Source organism: Strix uralensis, chromosome 21, assembly GCF_047716275.1.
Source record: "Strix uralensis isolate ZFMK-TIS-50842 chromosome 21, bStrUra1, whole genome shotgun sequence".
In the NCBI taxonomy this organism is placed as follows: Eukaryota; Metazoa; Chordata; class Aves; order Strigiformes; family Strigidae; genus Strix; species Strix uralensis.
In genome coordinates this window covers 10,021,301-10,039,169 of record NC_133992.1, presented here as the reverse complement: position 1 = coordinate 10,039,169, position 17,869 = coordinate 10,021,301, and the positions used below count along the sequence as shown (strand labels likewise).

Here is a 17,869-nt window from a genome sequence, read left to right as displayed (position 1 = left end):
GCTGCGCAGTGCGGCCTGGCCCCGGCACGCGCGTGACCCCGCGCCGGGCGGTAGCGAGGCTACCGGGGGACGGCAAGATGGCGGTCGCCATGGCGTGGCTGCGGCGGGGCGCCTGGGGCCCGGCCCGGCGGTGAGCGGCTCCCTCCGTCACCCGCGGCGGGGGGGGTGGTGGGGAATGCAGCGCCCGGTACCGGCCGCGGGGGAGGTGCTGCCGGGACGCCCGGTCTCCCTGACGGCGGCTCCCGCTGTCCCGCAGGTACGGGCTGGCGGCCGGTCGGAGCTACAGCGGCGGCGGCGCCTACCCCAGCGTGTCGCTGAGCTGCCCGCTGCCCGGCGTGCCCAAGGCGGTCTTCGCGGCGGCCGAGGGGCGGGAGCGGTTCGAGACGCGGGTGACGGTGCTGGAGTCTGGGCTGCGCGTCGCCTCCCAGAACAAATTCGGGCAGTTCTGCACCGTGGGCCGTGAGTACCCGCGGCCGGCAACGGGGGGGGCACCGGGCCGTGTCGCTGCTGCGGTCTGAGCTGGGCAGGGACGTGGCGGTGACACCTGGGAGCCGGGTGCCTGGCCTGTGTGTAAGGACCGGGCAGGGGGGTTAAGTCATGCTGACTTCATCTCTTCTCAACGCTAGTTCTTGTAAATTCGGGATCAAGACACGAAGCGAAATACCTCAGTGGCATCTCTCATTTCTTGGAAAAGCTGGCCTTCTCTGTGAGTACCGTACTGGTAGCGGGGTCCCGGAGGCTGTGTGAAACACCCTAAATCTGCACAGCAGTGCGCGACCGGGAAGCGAGAGAGAGCAGCTGAGGGTAGGGCCCGCACCTCTCGGTGCGCTGGGGGGTTGATCTCTTTAAATAGATGGTGATGGTATTCCTAGTTAAATATTGTGACTGTAGTTCTATTTTAAAAGTCTGTTGTGCTTTCATTTCCAAAGTTAATGAGTATTTAGCAAACCATTTGACTTAAGGAATGTAGAAGAAGATGCTTGTTCTAGGCTACACTGAAGGGTTATAAACAGGTATTGCTTTACTAATTAATAACACTGGTATCTTCTTTCTTAGTCTACAGCTCAGTTTGGCAGCAAAGATGAAATTCTCCTCACCTTAGAAAAGCATGGGGGCATCTGTGACTGCCAGGCATCAAGGTATGATGCTTTTTCTCTGCGCTCTGTTACCAGAGTGGTTGTAACGCTGATGGTGGTTGGAGCTGCTTTTCCTGGTGTGTGGCGGTAAAAGCTGCTTTTTGCTTCTATGCAGCAGAAATCCATTTGTGGCGACTGCTGAGAAGTTACAAAAGTGAAACTGAAAGGGTTATAAAAGTCAGTTCTATTTCCTTTTGAAAGCATTTAATGAATAATGGTGAAGCAGCTTTATCTGTGATTTCCTGATGCGTGTTTACGGAATGATTGTAGATGTGACTTTTCAGTGCAGAACCCGTCTGCTCGTGTTGCAGGGACACCATCATGTACGCTGTTTCTGCTGACACCAGAGGCCTGGACACAGTGGTCAACTTGCTGGCTGATGTAGCGCTACAGCCCAGGCTATCAGGTTTGAGAACACAGTCTCTGTCTCAAAAAATAAAAGACTCCCAACACATGACGTGCTGTTGGATTTCAGAATTCTTCATGAGATTGTGCTCTTCAAGAGGTTATTGCATAGCAGTTGGGTATTTTGTCTGGTGGTTGTTATCCCTTGCATTCTTTCTTTTTATAGATGAAGAAATTGAGATGACTCGAATGGCTATACGATTTGAGCTTGAAGACTTGAATATGAGACCTGATCCAGAGCCTCTCCTCACAGAAATGATCCATGCGGTAAACCACTGAAAAGTCTGTCTTGTGTGCAGTCTCCTGTATGAGACATGCTGCATTCTCTTCCTCAGTTTTTCCTCAACTTCGGGGCTTATTTTAGACTATTTTGAAAACAGATTTTTCTGTTATTCAATTAGATTTCAGTGGTGAGAGGGAGAATTTTGCTCTCCCTCCACTCTGGAATCCTAAGTTCTACACACGTGAAGGATTTTAACCTAAACCAAAACTATCTATAACTTATCTTTGTTGACATGGGTGACAACATGTTGTTGAGTTACGCTGACTTTAGTGAAATAATGCTCAGTCTTTCCTCTCTTGCATGTCTCAAACAGGTAGGCATAATTCTAAACCGGAAAGAGGTCTAGATGGAGGGGGGTGAAGTAATATTTGTTACTTTAATGTATCTGTTTCCTTTTAGGCAGCCTACAGAGGCAATACAGTTGGACTGAACAGATTCTGCCCAGTGGAAAATACTGACAAAATTGATCGAGAAGTCCTGCATTCGTACCTGCGCAACTATTATACACCAGACAGGATGGTGCTTGCCGGGGTGGGAATCGAGCACGAGCAGTTAGTGGAGTGTGCCAAGAAACACCTGCTTGGAGCGGAGCCGGTGTGGGGCAGCGGGCAGACCAGGGATGTGGACAGATCTGTGGCTCAGTACACAGGAGGCATTGTCAAGGTAAAAGGAAGGAGGTGGAGGTGGCTACGCGCCTCTTCCTGTCTGTTGGAGCTGCAGTTTGGATTTGAGCTGAGTTCTCTATAGGCTTTGCTTTTCTAAAATTACATACTGTTCATAAATGAGTCAAAACTGGCCCTGACAGCCGTTATCTGCGTGACAGGTTAATTATTGGGAATGTATCAAGCTGGATACAACAGAGGTGAAAAACAGTCCTAATAATTTGTCTGCCCTTCCCACAGGTTGAAAAAGATATGTCAGATGTGAGTCTGGGCCCTACTCCCATCCCAGAACTTACCCACATCATGATTGGGTTAGAAAGCTGCTCATTTTTAGTAAGTATCAACCTAAAATCCTTTGGTTTGCGTGCCTTGAAGGATCCCACAATACTGTATCATTATGTAAACATTGGCACTCTTGCTGCTGATGCTGCAAGTACAGACAAGCAGCTTTTTCACTGACAGTTTGATGAAGGCACTGACCTTTATGCTCCTCTTGTGCCATGTTTCTGATTCTTTTTCTCCTTCTTTACTCATACGAGACCCTTGAGAGCTCTGACTGAATTTCTTGTTGCAATTCAGGAGGAAGATTTCATTCCCTTTGCGGTATTAAACATGATGATGGGAGGTGGTGGCTCTTTTTCAGCTGGAGGGCCTGGCAAGGGCATGTTCACCCGACTGTATCTCAATGTGCTCAACAGGTTTGTTTGTCTTTCTGTTTAAGGGATCACAGAAACAGTCTTTTCTAGCAGGTTCACATGGAAGGCTTCATCTTCTGAAAGCCAACACCCCCAGCTTATTCAGCTTGAAACAAGCAGGACTGATTTGTCAGTGGGCATTTTGGGAGGACGAAAGTAAAGGGCAGATGTGAGCAGGAGTCCTGTCTTCCTCCACTAGCCCAATCCATCCTTTAATCAGGGGTTATTAACAGAATTGGCAGTAGGTACCAGTAATACTGGTCTGTATTGCTCTGGGTTTGGTCTCGAGGATGCAAGTGGAGAGAAGGAAGCAGATGGCACATGCAGAAATTGCCAGATGCTGGGATTGACAATTCTTACTGGCACTGCTGAGAATCCTGAAAATGCAGTAGGATGGGACTGGCTGTCCGTGTTTGTTGAATTTTTACATTTAAATTGTTTTTTAAAATTTTAAATACTGTTTGTATACTCGCAGGCACCACTGGATGTATAACGCAACCTCTTACCACCACAGTTACGAGGATACAGGTCTCCTGTGTATACATGCCAGTGCAGATCCAAAACAGGTAGGTAGTCCTGTATTCATAGACAGGTGTCCTTAAAAAGTAATTGCATCACTTATTCTGTCAACATTACTGTCTAGTAGTAAGCATTGTGCTAATGTTCTTTCAATTATCTGTTTTTCCTAGGTTCGAGAGATGGTGGAAATCATCACAAGAGAATTCATTCTAATGGCAGGAGCTGTAGGAGAGGTCAGCAGCCTGACTTGGAGACTATGCAGATGGTCTTTGAGCTGAAATAAGGCATTGCACTGGCCTTGCTAGAATGAATTTTTGTTAGATAAGTATGTTACATATTTCTGTAAAAGAATATAGCAACTTAAGCAACACATTCACAAAGAGGGAGGGGTTTGCAGAACTCTTACGTGATATCTTGTATTAGAGAGAAGTGACCGGATGTGTTTGAATGTCTATTTTTGTATTTGCTGCTCATTTACAGGTAGAACTTGAGCGAGCGAAGACGCAGCTGAAGTCCATGCTCATGATGAACCTCGAGTCTCGGCCAGTTATCTTTGAAGATGTGGGAAGGCAAGTGTTGGCAACAAACACGAGGAAGCTACCTCACGAGCTCTGTGCCCTGATCAGTGAGTACACAACGCTTCTCCTCTCCTTGACTGAACTGTAGCTACAGTCGGGGCGCGGCAACTTAAAACAGAGTCTTGTAGCACAGATGAATTGCCTTAGAAAGTGTGGGGGCATAAATACTACAGATAGGTATTTCAAACTGATCTTCTCAACTGCTTCTAAGCTAGTACAATGCTTATTTTTGTCAGAAGGAAGGAAAAAACAGAAGCATGGTAGAAGGTCTAGAGTTAGTGATTGGTTTTCTGAGCACAGAGTCTGATTCAGCATTGTAATAAAGCTGCTTCGTGCTATTTAGAATAGTTGTCACAACTCTGGCTTTTTTTTTTTTTTTTTGTCTGCAGGTCAGGTGAAATCTACTGATATCAAGAGAGTGGTCACTAAGATGCTTCATAAAAAACCAGCAGTGGCTGCGCTGGGTGACTTAACAGATCTGCCCACTTACGAACACATCCAGGCAGCGCTTTCCAGTAAGGACGGGCGACTCCCTCGGATGTACCGGCTCTTCCGATAAAGCAGCGCATCCCGCACGTCTGACAGACTTGCTTCTTTTTTTTAATATATTTTTGAGATTATAATACTGCTGGAAGCCCTTCCCCCCATCTTTCCAGGCATACTGTGCAAACACGGCGCTATGCTACAGCTGAACAAAGCTGCTTCAGAACACGGGACTGTGAAGAGCTCGTTGTGTTGGGCTTAAAGGTCCTCCCTGGCTCTGGATGAGTACTTTGACCCTGGCAAGCAAAGGTATTCATCACTACAACTGCAAGCATCTGTCTGAGAAGTCATCAGTCACTGCTGTGTGTAACCCCTCAATCACAGCAGCAGCAGCTGTGGGCCTGTTGTACTGGAGGCCCTCGCGTGTGCCCTTCTTGAGGAGTGGGGTGGCATGTTAAAGAGCTTTGGCTTACAGAGCTGAATTCAACGAATATTTATAGCTGTTACCAAGGTGAACAAAGACTCGGTCAAACTGAATTAGGAAAATAAGTTATTATCCATGTGAAGTTAGGCAACAAGTTTCCTGCGGTCCAGGTTTTGTTACAAGCATCATGGATCCACTTCATCAGTGAATTTACCATCTCTAGTAGTACTAGAAGTCACATGTCTGGAAATAACTTCATAATTTTTCTAGAGCTCAGAGGAAAGTAGACCTATGGCATAACTAACAGTTTCTGGGGCATCCATATACAGAGATGCTATGGACATTGCTACATGGACACTTATTGTAGAATTAAAGCAATCTTATTCTTTAGGTTTTTCACTTGCAAGTGAACTGTGCTAAAGAGTAAAAGTTTTTCTACTCCAGAGTTGGTATTCAAACAGGAAGTTATAAAGGAGTTGCTGCTGCACCCCACTTTCTTCAAATTGTCAGGCAAATGAACTTAAGGCCTTGCAAAAAGAAGACATCCTTGTCAGTCTCAGAGCAGAGATGGAGCTCAGCTAGGAGTCAAGGTCAACAAAATGATGTTCAGAGACCTCATGATCTTGAAAGCGACTGACAAGAAGCCTAAGTGCCACGCATTTGATATATGGAAGAAATGGAGACCCAAAAGAGAGGAAACAAAACGTCTGATTTACATAATCCCCTAACACAGGTTTAAAAACATAGACAGCTGCATTGCAGCACTTCACTGGCTCGATGTGCACTGTAAGGAGCAATCAGACTGGGAGCAGAACACTGTGAGGCAGCTATTACTGGCTTTATCCCCATACCTTTCCTCAGGCAACTACAAGAAAACAGGTTGCATTGCTTCTTGTGGAACCCACAGTATGGAAATCCTGTTCAGTTGTTGTGTATGTTTGTAAGAAAATAAAGAGAGCTTTAAAAGACAGGAGCAAGTAGTTCATTAGCTAATGGGTGGGTTTGCTGAACTGGCAGGTGGAATGTGCTTTGTTCAATGCAAATGATCCTAAAGAAAACTGTCCCACTTTTCCAGCTGAAGACAAATGGCTCAGGTCACCCGAGCGGGGAGCATGCATCACACAGTCAAAGAACCCTGCGATAAGAGCTGGTTCGCATTTCAGGTATTGCATTAATTTATTTTTATTCCTTTAAAAAGAAAGGAAATCAAATACCTGATGGCTACAGACAGGTCAGTGCCAGAAATGTTTGTACCGCAGAACAGAAGCTCTGTCGTGGACAGGTTGCATAGTTAGCAGCACTTCCTCCGAGTTGTTTGCAGGGTGTTTTGTACATTAAGGTGACTAATGATCCAGCCGGTCTGTGCCCATGAAGAGTTTTTAAGTTTTAGCTGTACTTAACATTTTACCAGTGCCATACTGGTCCACATAGTATGTTTAGCCTTAAGACAACACTACTTCAAAAAGAGCAAGTTATTCACAGTTCACTGAATTGGAAAAATAAAACCAAAAGGAATTAACTGTAATCGGAGGTAATGGAACTGCGCTGATCTGACCTGCTGCAGTTTCTCTGTGTCCTTCCTCAGCGTCCTGACGACATCGTAATCACTTTGGTGAAGCATTACACAGCAGCTGTACTTGGACCATTATTTTCAACTCACGTGTCCTGCTGCTGAAGGCAGGCAGTGTTTTATGACCCCTGGGCAGGGCAAGTGAGTTAAGGAAGGGATTGTTTCAAGCAGCCTCAACAGCCCAATACATGGTGTGAGAGATTGATATTTACCCCCTTAGTAACAGAAGGCCTATAGAATAATTATTGAAAGGCAATGTTTCTACACTTCAAATGTACAGTAGTACATTCACACAGATTGTGCTGTGGAGGACCAAAAAAGCCCAACACAGGAGCACCATCCTTACACAAAACTGCCCAAGTCCCCTAACTGGTCCCTGTTAGCATTTTACAGAATACCATACACTTGGCTACAGACAAAAACCAACTCCACAGCATATGTAAGCTAACCAGATCAAATCAAACAGACAAACAAAAATTTTCACCTTTTTGCAGGCTTTTCTTAGGTCCCCTGCCCCCAGTCATGCCAGTTCCAGAAGCTGTGCGGAATCATCTTAGAACCAAGAGACTGCACCCGGTTGCTTCCAGAGATAGTGTGGTTAAAAATAAATCAATTACATCTGTTGGGATGGATGTCCTAAATAACTGACTCCATTTTCTTCAGCAAAAGCACTTGAGCTACATGGATTAGCTCATGCAAATGAATCCAGGATGAGGTTTAAGACATTGTTCACAAGCCACAGCAACTGCCAGAGGTGCTTAAGCAGACAATTCCCTGCAGAGTTTGCCGTGGCCTGAAATCCTCTTTCTGGGCACCTCTAACACAAGCACTGCAGAGATCTCAGCTCAGGAAACGCTACATACGCTGCTGGATTTTTGGTCCTTTTGCTCTTGCCGTTTCTGAAGTTCCCTTGTAATCCGCCTCTTTATTCCGATTAAATAGAGTTCTCTGTCAAACTGCCCTGCAGCAAGTGGAATGCTACAACATAAACACAAGCAATTAGATCAGGGCACAAATACATTCTTCTTGTTTGCCCAACATTTCCCAACTAGTTGATACAACAAAGGCCAGAAACCTAATTTTTACTTTCTTAAGGCATTCAGGTACTGCTGTGGGAGAAAATGGGTAAAACAAAGTTGTCCTTCCACAGCAGTAAGTTAAGGTTTTTCTCAATACATTTAAATGAATACTGGTTGTAAAAAGCAAATGTACTTTCAATTTAAGCATGAACACGCCTGCATTCATAAGGGGCATACGTGGAGGGCATTCTTTATGACCCTAAACCAAAAAACACTCATCTGAAAGCTAAACTAGCTGTCAACTTGGTGTATTCGCTGACATGGTTCACGCACAACAGTTCTTACCTTGGTCTGCTCTAGAGGCCAGAAGCAGCCCAGCTTCACAGACTCTGCAATACTTCTATTTAATGGGTATTTAATATCCATAAACGAAAAAATCCCAATTCTAACTGCACTGCTGCTCGAGTGCTTTGAGAAATCACCATTTGCCAGATACCTGGGTCTTGAAAACCCTGACCATGCTACTCACAGAAAAGAGACTAACTAAATTTCAGTCACTTAAATTTTCTAAGGAGTTCTACTAGCATGGCAGCCCACAGTGGGACGTTAAGAAGCTTGGAGGATCTCAAAATACTCCACTGACATAGAGCTATGCCGAAATGCAGCCACCACTGAGGAGAGAAAACTGCATTGATCCCGAAGAGGGAAAGAGGAATAGAAGAGGAAAGCTGATAGGAAAAACAGAGAGCTGCATCTCAGATGAAACACAGATTTATAGTCGACTGCAATGGACTCTGTTTATCTCCCTCAGGAGGATTAAGGGACGTGGCAGCAGGGATTTCAGATGTCAGTGCAAGGTTTACTGCTCTGACCACTGAGAACACATACTGGGTAAAAAACAAACAGGCTGCAGAGAACTACATGGGATAAACTCTATTTCAGGAACTCTCCTGAGAGAACAAACTCTGAACAGGAGCATATCCTCAGGATCACTGGAGCCATGTGCAATAATCCGAGTGGCATAAGGCGGTACTAACTTGTCTCTGCCAGGCCTCACTTTCACACGAAACAAGGCAAATACAGGCCGGTGGTCTGAAGTTTTGATCACAGGACAGGATGAGTACTTGACAGCATGGATGTCATCTCTGTACCGACTGCGGTATACAACTCGATCCTGGGAGGCAGAGAGAGAGGGGAGACTGATGGTAACTCCCTTTGCACATCCACCCCAGAAAGAAGCACTGCTTCACGAGAGACAAATCCATTCATTTATCACACTCTGTGAAATTAAGTGTCTTGGACAGGGATACATTCATGAAGAATGTTTGTTTGATCCCAACAGCAATTCTGTGCCCAGCTCTGAGCACAGGGGAGAATGCAGTGGAACAGGACATAAGGCAGAGAAACGAAGATCAACAGCCTGTGCCAAACTCTCTCTGTGCTCACAGACTCACCAATCCTTTCCTCCAAACCAGTTCCACATGCCCTGTTGCCCTTAAGCAACAAATCTCAGCACGATCTCATGCAGACCAGCTGTGGAAGGCAGTTTTTTCTCACAGGTGAGAAGCCCCTTTGGAGGCAGGTGTGAGGCTGAGCAGTGCTTCTGAGCGTGCTGCTCTGAAATCATCCCTTACCGTGTAGGAAGGAGTCCTTTGTTTGGAAGTGGTGTCATAGCTGTCCTTTCCTATGTCAAACTTGTAGGAAGGACGGAAATGAATGTCAGCCTCTTGGAATCCTTTGAAAATAGACCCTGTAAGGGAAGGGGGGAACAGCATGAACAACAAATTCCTCTTTCCTAAGAACCCAACACACTTTCTGCATTTATTCAACACTGCTCAACTAATGCTGGCTAGAAACAACAGTCATGTATATACATGACTAGAAAAACCTGGGCTTGGGCTCCAGAAAGGGAGCAAACTCAAGTTCTTACATAGTGAGGATTAAAAATAGTCAGTGGCTATTTAAACAAAGAACACTTGGTGCGTGCACTTCCCCTGCCCCTGAAAGCTCACGATGCTTTGCAAATGCTAGCTATTCAAATCAAAACGCCCTAGAGAGTGACTGAATGATGTGCAGGTTATAGAGGAGTCAGATGAAACAGAGCAGTAAATGGCTTGGGAGATTACACTATCTATAGCGAAATGTTATAGCAAGAAGTCCCTGGTACAGACTGCCACTGTATTTGACAACTGTTGACTTCCTGTTTTAGGCAATTTAACACAAGAAAACAGGAAAGGTCTCTAGGAAATAGGGATTTGGCTGTAATTATTTCTGTGTGTAGATATCTTTGTTCCTGGAGACTAGGGAGAAAAGCAGCTGTCCCTCACCCCTACTCATTTCACTAGTAAGCTGGTCATAGGCCAGTAGCTTGGACACGTCTGTTTCCGGGTTCTGGTTCAAGATGGAATCCACCGTCTCACGATCCTTATTCAGTCGGAAGTTGAAGTCACCAAACCAGAATACTTCATCAAACCGAGTTGTGACATCACCTGCAAATTCAAGCCAGAAGCGTTAGTATGAAGGTAAACATCCCAGAAAGTTCTGAAAGCAAACAAAAAAATCCCAAACTTTTCTTCCCTGAATCTCCTTTAGACTTTTGAGGAAAACTAAAGTGTATGATGTAGCTACATGCTCATTAAAGTGAAACTCACTTAATTCTTTCCAAGCGAGAGCTGTACGATGCATAGCTTACTGAGAGTACTGCTAGATATGTTCAAGGAACAGGAATAAATTTTTTCTTTTTACTACCAGGAGATATAATACTTGAGCATGTTTTCTGCCTGTGAGCATCACAGAATGTGGTAATAAAAAATAGTAGAAAATAGAACAGAAATTTAAAAAATCATAGAAAAAGCTGAAAAGATACCAAACTATCTATAGGACCTAAAAGAGTATGAACACAAAAACCTAATGCTACACTGCAGATAAAGAGTAAATTAATCTTTCTAGAAAAAAGTCTTAGCTATATATCTAGATGTCATGTTAACAGCACAGCACTAAGAAACAATAATAGAATTTGGCAAACAATACGCTGACTTGTGTATATGCAAATTGAAATACTGTTCTTTCTCTTAAGTTTTGAAATAATTTCTGCTTGTTCTAGAAAACACTTGGAAAGTGAAACACATCCATAATGTTGATAAAAATTACAGCAAAATTATCTTACTGCTGTTCTGAGAAAAAATACATCACATGAAAACTCCTTTTGAATTTTCTCTCTCCCCTTCCATTTCAACTTTTTCTCTCCAATTCCCCCCAAAATTATGCCCCACCTAAAAAAAACCAAATCATGTGAATAATAACCATCCTCAGACAAAAAGACCTGTGGTCTCTTTTTATACTGTCTCAAATTAGCACTCTCATTCTCCCTCCCTTAGTGTAGACTGAAAGACAATGCGCAAACGCTGTTCGTTTGGGCTCCCACGCCAGCATGATTTCACACTTACTAGAACTGGATCGATACGGGTTTGTGTCCGGAACGTTCTTGGGAAGTGTAAGGGCTTGAATGGTTTTATTGTAGTCCAGTTTCCTCTCATTCACCTTACTGTCCCCAGCTGAAAGACAGAAATCCCATTACTGCCAACGATGCATCATTTTCATTCAATTGCCATTTCTGGTTGTAACAGGAGCTTCCAAAGGACATCAGATATTTTCCACATGGAAAATGTAACACTCTGACCCAGGGAGCATACACACTGAAAAGTAATGACAGAAAGGGTGGAAAAAGGGATATAATTGTGCAGAGTTCATTTCTGTTTTTCTAAACACAGTTCTTTTGTAAGTTTGCTACCAAAAAATCCTCCTCCCTTATTGTTCTCAGCTCAGCAATCCCGTGCTCTGACTTCAGTCTGTCCTGCTCCTCTATCCCCCTGCAGCTTTTTTACCTTTGTAAAGCAACTCCCCTCCTCCCTCAACCAGGACACTGCTAACAAGGCTGTAAATGTCTCACATGTGAAGTGGGAAGTGATGAAGAGAAACGAGGTCCCAAAAAATGTGAAGCAGATTCCCAGAGCTCCCTTGGTTTTGATCTGAGACACGATTCGAGTCGTCACCGTGGCATACTCCACTTCTGGAAGGAGAAAAAGAAGTTACTTTTACTGGAAAGCCTCTATAGACAGTGGAACAGGAAAGTTAGGTGATGGACAACCCTGGAGAAAAGGCCAAGACGGCAGCACCATTCACCTCCCCACTTTCCAGCTCTTACTGGACCACAGACCTGAGCAGAACCAGATCAGGTCCCTCCGAATGAAGACTGACATGTACAGCACCCCGTGAGCAGCAGAGTAGAGCATGACGTAGTGGGGGCCTAGTGTCTCTTGCAGGCGGATCTCCCACTCCCTTCTGCAGGAAAGAACAACAGCTGGATCACAAGGACAGTACAAGAGACAATAACCAGGAGAGGAAATCAGCATTGTGAGAACCGAGAAATCCCTCTCAAAGAACATCAAGTAAGTGTAAGCAAACCCTCCACTGCCACAGGGATGGCTGGTCAGTTTGATGTGTAACATGCCACGCAGCAGGTTCTGCATGTTGGTGACAGTATTAACTGCCACTGCACTGAGCAGCTGGCAGATCTGAGGAAAAGAGAGGCCCACTGGGAAGACAGTCTAAAAAAGCGGTCTGACATGAGGCTTCAACCTGCTCTTCTAGGGTGGGTCAATCTCAGACAGACTAGAAATTTGCAGCAATGTACCAATGAGCACGCGGCTGCTAAGGCAAACAGCCAGCCCCTGAGCTAGCTCACAGCCAGCTCCCATCTGCCGTAAGATGCCCACAGAAATCAGACAGGAGTTTTGCTGTCAGCTGCCCTGACAACAGGACCAAGTTCTGTATTCACAGATTTTTGTCACATGTTCCTCTAAGACCCATTTCCCCTGGTGCTCATGCAATGGAATTCAGTCTTATTAAATGGGTTGTTTATTGGAAATACTAAGAATATGATGGAGACTATTTCCAGACTAATTAAAACCAAAGTAATTAGTTAACAATAAAAGAAGATGGTTCATTACATTGTTTTTGCTACCTGTCTGGACAGCCTTCTTGAACTCCAATGACATACATGTCCTGGGCATAGTCAGCATCTGTTGGTAATAAGAAGTCATCCAGATTCACTGGAAGTTCCTATTATTTAAAAAAAAAAAAAAGGAAAAGAAAAAGATAAAATAGCAGTATTAGTTATGCAAAGATTTACTAGAAAAGTACAAGAAAAGTCCAGGCTACGAGTTCCACAGTATATGCAAACAATTCAGGCTTCAAAAAATAGGTTAAATGATAATACTAAACTTTTCCTTCCCAAAGGCAGACTTCAACTGCTGTCGCTGCAGCAGCAACCAAGATTCCACAGTTCAGCCACACGGGTCAGTAATGTGACGTTTCTGATTTCCTGTGACACTTACTTTTTACCAGGCTCATAGGCTATTTACTGAACACCCCAGGGGTTGCTTGTGTTCTTCCAAGCACAGCTTCTCAGTTAGCTGGTAGAATCAGTCTTGAATTGCTAGGCTACATAAAGATGTAGGCAGGAGGCTGCGCTCTTTATCAGAGATGTTCTTGTCAAGCACTAAATTGTCAGCCATCTTCATATGACCCTAATGGCAACGGAGTGTGAAGGAGCTGCCACAAAAAGCCAGAGTGGCCCTAGCAAGATCACAGTTTTCATACTTGGTATCTGAGGAACCCCGTTACAACGACTCTCTCACTAAGATGAACATGCATGAGAGGGCCTTGTAATTTGATAAAGATGATGAACTCAGGTTGATGAGGAACAGTCATGAACAGAAAAAACACACTGCACCACTGCTTGCAGTAAAGATGGGGTAACTTTACCACTGCCAAAAGACCCGTGGAGACTGATGTGCACATACCTTCTGACCCTGCATGTTCCAGGTGGCCACAAAAATTCCAATATTCCGATCCGGGAAATACCTGCTAAGTTCTTCTGCTCCCAGTAAGGCACCACTTGCCAGAAGGCTGCCTTCCAAATAGCTTCTGTGAACAGAAGACCCATAAAAGAGCATCTCAGGAAATGGCATGAGAGTTGGAATAATGATTTGTAACGCTTGAATCTTGAGTTCATCAAGAACATACCTTTAGCTCAAAAAAATGGCATTTAGTATTTATATATTGTTCTGCTTGCCTAAAATTCCTTATACAGTTCCAACCCCCACAGAGAGTTCATGGATCATATACAAGAAAACAAAACTATTGCCATAAACTGGCCTTTCCAAAGCCAGGACACAAGTATGATGGTGAAACTGATGCTTGCACAAGTTCTGGGGTGACTGAAAGCCATCCAAAGTCTTCAGTCCCCCTAGTACTTACCACAGACACAAAATGAAGAGATTGGTTTGATATTTGAGTATCTTGAAGCAGCTCAGCGTTCTTAAAACATGAAAATAGCTCCACCCTTCCCACTGTTCTGGCACCAAGTTGCTCCTAATCAAGGATTCAAACTTACATTCTTCCTTCAATTGAGCTCATCAAATCAGCTTTCAAGTAAACGATTTATTGAGGCTGAGGTCTAAAAGAGTATCACATTTGAAAAGGATAGATCCTCCCCACACCGCCTGTCTCTCCAAAGAACATACTCCTTACAAAATCAAGGGCTATTGGCAAAAGGACTGCAAGCTGAATAAGCATTTTTAATCTTGCTTAAGATCTGCAAATAATTATGACAGCACGATGTCAGGGAATGCTGTGCAATGCACTGGTCTGCCCAAGCTGCTCACCTGACTTCAACAGCTTTGCAGAGGGAAGTGAAAGAAAACCTTCATGGCAAACTAGTAACAATCTATCTTTAGGGCTTTTTAACCAGTTAGTAACACTTTAATTTATCTCAGAATTATTTGCCCCTGTACCCTGGCCCACTCTTTGGACCAATGATCAGATTTATCCCTCGAGGTCTTGCAGACTGTCGTGTGTCTAACACGTACAACCTTTAGCTGAGTCCTTGGTATCCTTTACCTTTTAACACGCTTCCTGACCTGTGGTATTATCAATAACACTCCTTGCAGTGTTTGTGCTGTGTGCTGGCAGATCTTCACAAACAGAGGGCCTGCAGCCAACATAAGAAGAGGATTCGATACACTAGCAAGCAGATTAATAATCCCACCTCAGTTCCCTCCAATCAATAATCTAAATTTAACTAAGAATGAAGACAAATGAGCAACCAGAGCAAGAGGTCAGGGCCACGCTAGAGGAGAAAGTGCTGAGATCTGAGTGGAACCACGCTCTTCCTTAAGAGATTCCTGGAAAAGCTGGGGCAGAGGAGCTCCTGTGGGGCACTGAAGAGGTTCACAGCACATGATTTGATCCTGCCAGAAGCCAAAAAGCTCAACATCTGCAGAGGACCCTCAGCACCTTACAGGATTGTGACAGTACTGCACACAGTTTCAAGCTAAAATATTTGGGTTTTTTTCCTGCCATTTAACATTTCAGTTCAAGCCCAATGTACTTTGAGATTATTTTTTTTTTAAAGTTTTTCCCAACTGTTAGCGTGCAACAGCTATTGTTTCTTAATTTTCAAAACAGATTACTTAAATATCGCAAGCAAGCTGACGGCAAATCAAACTTATGTTTATGAAAAACAATACCCAGCTGAAAGGAGCAAATAAAGAGTATTTGTACCAACCTCCCCATCTTCAAACTGTTTCCAGCCTCCACAGCGGGTTAAACAACACAGAACAACTTTTGTGCTTTACCAATTGGTCTGAAGTTCCCTGCCTCTGCCCACCAGGACTCTGCAGGGCCACTGGCTCCCTGCTAACACCCCCCCAAACTTGGCCACGAGAAGCTGGGGGACGTACCTGCTTCGAACATCCTTGGAGCGAATGGGAGTGAGCAGGCTGAATGTAGATTTCATGGAGTCTGTGGAGCAATTATCATAGACCATCCCGTTGCCATGCAGCCTGGTATCGCTCAAGCTGCTGCTTACCCTCCCAAACTTGTGCTGAGAATAATGTCGATAATCCATACAATCTGAGTCGATCCTATTAGCTGTCCTCAGTGTGTGAGAGGCCACATTGAGCTCCACAGGTGGCAGAGGTCGAGCCGGCATTATTTGGGACAGCCGGGGTTTGCCGCCTGCAAACGCCTTCCCCCGCAGAAGCCCACCAAAGGCACTGGAGATCTCGGAGGCTCGTTTCCCCAGGTCGGAGGTGCTTCCTCTGCTCTTCCCCACGGGACTGGCTTCCAGGGCATCTGGTGAACCATGCAAGGAAACCTCCTGGCAGCACTGACGGCAGGGGCTTGCCCTACTCCTGACGGGAGGGCTGAGGGACGCTTCCTGCAGAGAACTGTTTGAGGAACTTGTCTCATTGGGATCAGTCAGACTTTCCTGACTCGTTCTAAACCGCCGCCACCTCCTCCAGCTTTTCTCATCCAGAGAGGCAGCACGCTCCAGCCGGGGTTTCCGAGGAGGCCTTGGAGTGACCGATTTAATTTTCATATTAGCTTTGAGTTCATCCGGTAGAAGCTTTAAGGTTTCATTTAAAGAGGTGCCTACACTTGGAGGATCTTCAAAGGTAAGCACCCCATTGCTACCAGCCGCCGCCTTTGCTGCTTTGCCAGCTTTTTTAGCGTGCAGGTCCTGTACTGCTCCACCCTCTGTGCTCTGAGTAACACATGCCCCTAAGTGCTGTGGAAATCCATTGGGAGTACTCATCCTCCCCCAGGTACCAGCTATGGACACCACTCCATAGGAAAAGTTCCTCACAGCATAGTTTCTTTCCCTTGCTTACCCCGTAGGTTCACAGGGCTTTAATAAAGCCAGAAAGATGTGGAAATTGAAAACGGCTCAGTCTTTAGTTGAGAATGAAGGGCAGGTGTATGTGTGGGCAGATGCATTGTCTGCAAAATTTCAAGAGGTGGGATACCTGGATTTCCCCAAGAGAAACACATAAGAATGAAAAATTATTGAGCTGCAAACTCTGCTCCTTAACCAGAAAGCAAGCTCCTCACAGGACCTCCCTCCAGAACAATTCAAGCCTTAACGTGACCTTGTTAGAAAACCAATGTTATTTCCTTTTATTTTCGAGAGCAGAGCAGTGAACCGACTTCCTCGCTGCTGTAAGCATCACGGCTGCATACAGACTTCTTTAAGACAAGGTTGTGCATACTGTGAACATGGAAGGAAATTAAAACTGCACATAAATCACAGCTTGTTCTCCTTGCTGTACAGTGAGTCACCAGTACAACCGGCCTCCAGGCTGCCCACAGCCACTCTGTGCCAGAGGCCAGGAAATTTCCAGTGACCTCAGCTTCTACCGCGATCACACAGCGAGGACATCACCGCCACCTTTTCTTGCTTTGTGCCAACCCCTCGCTGCTGCGGGTGAAACTGAGAAGATATCTGAGTAGCTTTAGGGATACTGAATCGGGGTTCAAGGCAAACTCCTACTTAGGGGGGGAAGCACCTCGTTATTCTGCAGTTATTGCAGACCAACCTTCCCACCTGCAGTGGTGCACTCCGTAGCTCTACACTGGAAATGCAAAATCCTGTAAAAGCACCCCAGAATGCTATTTTTGGACCCGAGGGGAGGCCGCCCGCTTTCTCCACTGACCAGAGAGCAGGGATAGCTTTGCCAGCTCCTCACACCTCGCCTTCTCACCCACCCGCCGCCCTGAGAGCGGCCGCGCCAGCCCCAGGCGAGAGGATGGACGAGAGTCCCCACAGCCGCGGTCACCGGCGGCCCCGCAGACACCACCCACGGGCCGCCCCCCACGGCCGCAGCCCGGACACGCTCACCTCTGCGAAACCACCGGCCTCCTGGCCGCGGGGCCCGTTGCCGCGGCCGCACCTCACACACCCGCCGTTACGGGCGGGAAGCGCGGCCCGGGCCCCGCCGGCTCCACCCGGGCGCGGCCGCAGCGACCCTTTCCCCTCACGCGGGGCCTCAGGGCTGGGCTGGCAGCTGCCCCGGCCCGGCGGGCAGCGCGGGCGGCGGTGGAGGCCGCCCCGGCGGCGGTGGAGGCGGAGGCCGCCCCGGCCCCGCTGCGCGCCCGCGGCCCGACCGTAGCAACGGCGGCGACGCTGCGCCCGCCCCGCCTTGCCCCGCGGCAGCGCCCCCTGGCGGCCGGAGGAGCGCGCCGAGCCCC

At 46.1% G+C, this 17,869-nt stretch overlaps 2 protein-coding genes across 4 annotated transcripts; one reads left to right on the top strand and one right to left on the bottom strand.

Annotated features, from left to right (window-relative positions):
* Nucleotides 1–12: 12 nt before the first annotated feature.
* PMPCA (peptidase, mitochondrial processing subunit alpha) lies at nucleotides 13–6,155 on the top strand. The gene is made up of 13 exons (XM_074890788.1): nucleotides 13–130; nucleotides 257–459; nucleotides 627–706; nucleotides 1,057–1,139; nucleotides 1,448–1,542; nucleotides 1,708–1,808; nucleotides 2,224–2,487; nucleotides 2,727–2,819; nucleotides 3,066–3,184; nucleotides 3,657–3,747; nucleotides 3,871–3,933; nucleotides 4,181–4,325; nucleotides 4,668–6,155. Exons 1-13 carry the CDS (start codon nucleotides 78–80, stop codon nucleotides 4,835–4,837), a joined length of 1,560 nt encoding a protein of 519 aa, XP_074746889.1. The 5' UTR covers nucleotides 13–77; the 3' UTR covers nucleotides 4,838–6,155.
* A 181-nt stretch (nucleotides 6,156–6,336) lies between these two features.
* Nucleotides 6,337–17,755, bottom strand: INPP5E (inositol polyphosphate-5-phosphatase E). Of its 3 annotated transcripts, none has more exons than XM_074890787.1 (10): nucleotides 15,580–17,185; nucleotides 13,639–13,762; nucleotides 12,798–12,895; nucleotides 11,991–12,115; nucleotides 11,724–11,843; nucleotides 11,221–11,328; nucleotides 10,102–10,263; nucleotides 9,409–9,524; nucleotides 8,812–8,948; nucleotides 6,337–7,733 (listed from the first exon to the last, which is right to left on the bottom strand). In XM_074890787.1, exons 1-10 carry the CDS (start codon nucleotides 16,434–16,436, stop codon nucleotides 7,601–7,603), a joined length of 1,980 nt encoding a protein of 659 aa, XP_074746888.1. In that variant the 5' UTR covers nucleotides 16,437–17,185; the 3' UTR covers nucleotides 6,337–7,600. The 3 variants fall into 3 exon arrangements, with proteins under 3 accessions (XP_074746888.1, XP_074746886.1, XP_074746887.1); XM_074890785.1 differs by lacking the exon at nucleotides 6,337–7,733 and adding an exon at nucleotides 17,520–17,755 and having other exon boundaries at nucleotides 7,740–8,948; nucleotides 15,580–16,647; XM_074890786.1 differs by lacking the exon at nucleotides 6,337–7,733 and adding an exon at nucleotides 17,520–17,753 and having other exon boundaries at nucleotides 7,740–8,948; nucleotides 15,580–17,111.
* Between the last annotated feature and the right edge of the window lie 114 nt (nucleotides 17,756–17,869).